Source organism: Clinocottus analis, unplaced genomic scaffold (genome assembly GCF_023055335.1).
Source record: "Clinocottus analis isolate CAN_PGR_092001 unplaced genomic scaffold, fCliAna1.0.p SCAF_9, whole genome shotgun sequence".
NCBI classification, from domain to species: domain Eukaryota; kingdom Metazoa; phylum Chordata; class Actinopteri; order Perciformes; family Cottidae; genus Clinocottus; species Clinocottus analis.
This window is the reverse complement of record NW_027176251.1, coordinates 4261860-4267859: the sequence shown is the minus strand read 5'-3', so window position 1 is coordinate 4267859 and position 6000 is coordinate 4261860. Positions and strand designations below refer to the sequence as shown.

The following is a 6000-nucleotide window of genomic DNA, read 5'->3' as shown; positions in this document are numbered from 1 at the left end:
TGCTCAACCTTAAACCTTCTAAAATTGTGACAGACTATATATACAGTAGTATAAAACATAATAACACAATAATAGTGTACGTAACGATTGCAAGCTAAGCTTCTTGTTGTCACCCTGTTTCCCTTTTGTTTGTCTTCTAACATAAGTTATGCTCAACAACACTAAAACAACAATGTAACTTGGAAACAAACAGTTTACGTACCAATTGAGAGAAACATTCTTTGAAACAGGAATATGTTCATCAGATGTAGCACAAAAAAAGCCTTGAATTTTATTAAGGAAACTTGGTTTAGGAAGTCTCCTGCAAGACCGCGTTGAGGACGTAAAAACGCGCGTGTTAAACAACAACGACCACGTGACCAGCGTGTCATGTGACCGGCACAGAGATGGTCATGTGACTTAGTCCACCCGACTGCTGACACAATTGAAAGTCTCTCTGACTGACAGCTGACACATTTATCCAGCTGTCTCTGAAACTACAGACATGAGGTGAGTTTTAATAAACTAAACGTCTGACTGCTGTGACACGTGGGCGCCTCTGCGTGTCGGAGGTTCACTCACCATGACTGAGCTGTATCCTGATAGGCTTTGTGTTCACTGCAGGCTGTGGAGGGAAACTCTGGGGCTCCTCTTTCTCTGGGCCTGTTTAGACTCGGCTCACTCACGCAGCTGCTCGTCGTCTTTCTTCTGCCGGAAATCTCACCGTGTCAGCGGCTTGGGGGGAGTCGACCCCGGGGCTCCTCTCTTCCTCACTCCGTACCTGGAGAAGGGCGCCATAGATGAAGGTAGGAGTGCACCCTCTGGAAGATTCATGGGTATAGTTTCACTATTTTAGTGGCCATTTGGCCGATAAATCAAAGAAAATACACATAAATCAAAGGGCCACTGACCCCACCATGGTTATGTGGATTATGCAGCCAAAATAAAACATTTTAACTAAACAAAACACACAAAAGAACTCGCTATGCTGCCTCTCTTATGCTGTTAAATAACCCATAGGCCTAGCAAGGTGCATGCTGGTCCTGTACTCCCCTACTCCTATATATAAGTACTTCTATATATAAACCACAGGTGCCCACAGCATTTCCCAATCAATAAACAATCTAAAGACTAAGTAAACCTAAACAACACCTGCACATAATTAAACTAAACTAAAAGCTATCAAAAGAAAAAACTCTAACTTAAATAAGCAAACAACTAGGATAATTAAACGATACTACTTGTGAGTAAAATAACTTAATACTCCTACAACTATGATTACATGATGATACACATCTTTTCCTTTCTATCCAGCCAGGAAACTGAGTCTGGTAGGAGAGCTGCCGGGTGCCAACGTCAAGAGTTATGCTGGGTACCTCACTGTCAACAAGAAGTACAGCAGCAACCTCTACTTCTGGTTCGTCCCCGCACTGATGGTGAGAGCAAACAACACAGTCACATTACTGGCAGTGCTGCAGGAGGACATTTAGAGAAGTCAGCTTATGATAAAGAGTTGAGTCAGCAGCTGTGTGACAATGTCAGTTATGACTTTGTTTTGTGTTAAAAGTCACGTTTCTTTTTTTTTTTTTATTGTTGGTCACATGTCTCCAGCCTGATGAACCTAAACCCGACTCCGTTGTACAATACAATAATCTATTGAATTCCCCTCTGGCTGATGCTGAGAGCGTAACTTCTCTGTGTGATGCCCTGATGTTTGACAGGCAAACCAAGATAAAGCTCCGGTCCTGCTTTGGCTGCAAGGTGGGCCCGGTGGCACCTCAATGTTTGGTCTGTTTGTGGAACACGGACCATATGTGGTGTATAAGAACTTGACTGGTAAGAACTTATCTGATACTACGTTATATATTATCTGGTATGTGTATTAACATACATATGCATACACTACAATCTTCTTTAACCGTATACACTTAAGCCCTGAGTTTGTGTTGGAGCATTGTTTACTGTTTTGTGTCTTTGCAGTTGGTATGAGGGAATACGCTTGGACATCGAGATACTCAGTTTTGTACATTGACAATCCGGTATGTATTAGTTATTTATCCTCAGACAAAAAAAAGCCACAAACTAATAACATTAAACACATTTTTCATTCAAGATTTTTCAGCTCATCTGACTTTGTTTGCATTAATATTTTCAAGTCTTTGAGGAAGAGTGTTTGTTTCTCCAGGTTGGAACTGGTTTCAGCTTCACGAAGGACGACAAAGGTTTCGCTCAAAACCAGGATGACGTTGGCCGAGATCTGTACAGGTAAAGCCATCCAAACATAGTGTGACTTGATCTCTAAGTCTGTTTGATTACTAACTCTTTTTTATTTGATCTATTCCTCTTTTTCTTTTAAGTGCTTTAACGCAGTTCTTTCAATTATTTCCTGAGTATCAGTCCAACGAGTTCTATGCTACTGGAGAGGTATGTTTTTTTTTAAAATTCTCTTCAATCTTTGCAAATGAATTGTGTCAAAATGTACAGTAGTGGGGTGACACAAGGGGCTTTTCATCGTGTACACATCATAAACTAGTAGGAATTTCTACTATCGCATGGAACACATGTTGGATAAGTTCATAAGTTTGTCTTAAAATATCATCACAACAAGAACATCTGTCCCTGAGAACAACAGCCAAAAACACATTATACATATTTAAAATATGGTCCTGATCTGTGTGACCCTTCTCCATCTCCATGCAGTCTTATGCAGGAAAGTATGTTCCTGCCATCTCTTACTACATCCATAAAAACAACCCCACTGCCAAAGTGAAAATAAACCTCAAGGGGATGGCTATCGGTGACGGGCTCTGTGATCCAGAACTGGTGCGTATGTGACCAAGTCCTGTTTTCTGATCATCTTTTGAACCTCTGTTCATCCACGTAGATCTGATTGCTCAAGTTGCTCAGGTTGAAGGTTGTCTGGAGCTTTGATGGGAATGTATGAGGTTACAAAGGTTAGGTTACATCTTCATCTCACAAAGATGCAGAGATAAGCAAAAATACATAAGAATGTATTTTGATAAAAAAAAATACCCCTCAAATAAATTTATTAAAATAAAATACAAAATGCTGGTGCCAGAAAATACAACACATGTATTTAGTATTTAAAATATAGGAAATTTGGTATAGCACAGCATCTAGGTTTGAGCAATATAATACACAAAGTTCTGGTGAACCCCACAAAAAGGAAGAATAGTCACAGAAGGTCAGAATGTTTTTTTTAAACAAATGGACATCTACTGTCATAGCCAGGCTAACTGAACTATATTATATGCCAGTAATTTATATAGCTAGCATTATGACATTCACATTGAGAAGCTAGCTGCTCCAGTATATCTTGTAATACAGTGCAAGATAAGATGGTCAGACGTCTCTTGATAAGGTTATCATGAACATACAAGCTCCCAATCTCCCTCTTCCTATAGCTAGCTACTCCACTGATAAGTTAACTTGCTAAACACTGGCTGTGCACTAGCCTGGACAGCATGCTAGCGTCATTAGCATGTTAGCATCGATTGCAAGCTTGACTGGCTAGCTAGCTACAATAGGCTATCTAGCCAAACCCAGACATACATTATACATCAAGCTAGTTGACATATGTCACAATCTGATAACATATTTACCTTGACAGACAATCTGTTGAACTTGAAGATCTAAAGACTGAACTTTTGAACTGTTTTTTTTGATTCGTGGAGGAAGTATTTGGAGTATTTTACATACAAAATTACTCCGCTCTAAAGTATTTTGTTCCAAATTGTTAGATTTTTTTTTATCAGCCATATCAAATACAAATGACAAAATATTCCAAAGTATTTGAAATATGTATTTCAAATACAAGTAATATAAATACTGCCCAGAGGTCACTGGTCCTGAGACCAGGTCTAGCCAGATTAACTGAAAACACTTGCGTGGGTGTTCAGAGGCTTTTAACTTCATCATATCGACTAATGAATTTCTTGTCTTGTGGAAGTTAGTTAATAACTCTTTTGCTCTCTTTGTTCACATGTTCCAAGAATTACAAAATGTAAGCTCCAGCAGGGGGACTTTTAGTTTCTTTATCTTGTCCCCGTCTGCTGTTATAGTTTTAGTGGTTTACATTTCAGTCCTGTCAATGTAGAAATGAGATGAGTATATTATTGTAAAGCTTTTTCTTTTCCGTCTCAGATGCTGGGCGGTTATGGTGAGTTCATGTACCAAACAGGCATGATAGACGAAAACCAAAGACAATATGTCGTCCAGCAGACTGACTTGGGGGTTAAATTGATCCATCAGGAGAAGTGGGTGGAGGCTTTTCAGGTAGGAAGTGCCTCTTATTTTTCAGAACACATTTGTCTTCAGTTGTCTGGATTTGCATTAAGTTACTATTATTCAATGTATTACGTTTTGTATTTTTCATGTATTTCTAACATGTAGCTGCCCATGTTGTTGCCATCTGATTTCAGGTTTTTGATAGCTTGCTGAATGGTGACGTGGCACCGTATCCCTCCTTCTTCCAAAACGTTACCGGCTGCACTAACTACTACAACTACATGAGCTGTCGGGTGCGTAGAAACACTGGCTCGAAGCTGCTGGTGTGACTTCTTGGAGCAAACATTTGAAAACTACTAAAACACACTACTTATTGGCTGCAAAGGTGTTTGCACAACCCATCACACGTTGTTATTTATGACACAACAGGAGCCTGAGGACATGGAGTACTTCTCCCAGTTTGTGACTCTGCCAGCGGTGCGACGTGCCATCCATGTGGGGAACCTGACGTTCCATGACGGCTCGGAGGTGGAGAAGCACCTTCTGCAGGATGTCATGAAGAGCATCAAGCCGTGGCTGGGGGTGTTGATGGACAACTATAGGGTGAGGGTTTTGGGATCATCCACTCTGTTTTGTCCAAGGAAGTTCCTCACTCCCTCTCTGACAGTCTTTTCCCGTTTGGTCCATTTCTACATACCTGCAGGTCTTAATCTACAGCGGTCAGCTGGATGTAATCGTAGCAGCTCCACTGACCGAGAGGTTCCTGCCTACTGTGAACTGGAGCGGGGCGGCAGAGTACAAAACGGCACCTCGATTCCACTGGAGGGTTCAGCCCAGCGACACAGAGGTGGCTGGTTACGTGAGACAAGTGGGAGAGTTTTTCCAGGTGGGTTGTTAACAGTTTAAAATAAATGTGAAAAGTACTCGGTAGCAACTGTTTGAACATCTGTAATCCATCCTCTTGTCACACACAGGTCATCATCCGAGGAGGAGGACACATTCTGCCTTACGACCAGCCGGCGAGGTCATTTGACATGATTGACAGATTCCTTTCAACACGGGGCTGGTTATGAAGGGTTTTGGTCCTGAAACCGCTCCACTTTTAAAGTGCATATTTTTAATTGAGTGTTGATTTGAAAGACTATTGATTGTCTCAGCCAATGTAAATAAGCACATTGTTGAATTTTTACACATTTCTTTTTAGTATTTTAACAGGTGACATTTGGTGCGGGACTGCGCTCTGATACAAATTAAATAAGTTGTCTTGACGTGCAGCCAGGTCTGTCATCTTCAAACAGTGGAAATTAAGTGAAAATGACTGCCGATTCAGTCTGATTATCAAATCAGAGTTTTATCAAAACCATTTCATATTTATAGTTGTATGAGGGAAACATGCATTCAATCAGGACATGCTTGATGATGAGACATAAAGAACCATAAAACCACAATTCAATTGTTTTTTCTTTTACTAAATCTGAGTGCCTTCATGATCAGAAAAGACCAAAGAGTGTTGCTGTGTTTTTGTGATTGACATCTGTTGCAGATGGAGCATTGTTGGATGGGATGTGTCCCTGTTTGGTTAGTCTACTAAATGTCCACCAGGGGGTGCTGTGCTGAAAGATATTATATTAGAAAGCCAGAAATGAAGCCATGTATTTTCATTGAACATCTGTGGCCGTTCAATGTCATTTAAAAAAAATATATATATACAATTTCATTTCTGAATTAAAATCCGACTATCCCACTAACTAAATGAATCTCTGAAGAATAGGG

General features: G+C 40.4%; 1 protein-coding gene across 1 annotated transcript; it reads left to right on the top strand.

Annotated features, from left to right (window-relative positions):
• Positions 1-401: 401 nt before the first annotated feature.
• Positions 402-5675, top strand: cpvl (carboxypeptidase vitellogenic like). Its single transcript, XM_068569317.1, has 13 exons — positions 402-489; positions 604-785; positions 1294-1415; positions 1701-1815; positions 1960-2018; positions 2165-2244; positions 2337-2403; positions 2680-2802; positions 4144-4275; positions 4422-4520; positions 4657-4830; positions 4931-5113; positions 5202-5675. The coding sequence occupies exons 1-13, from the start codon at positions 485-487 to the stop codon at positions 5298-5300; spliced, it is 1440 nt and encodes a 479-aa protein (XP_068425418.1). The 5' UTR covers positions 402-484; the 3' UTR covers positions 5301-5675.
• The last annotated feature ends 325 nt before the right edge of the window (positions 5676-6000 follow it).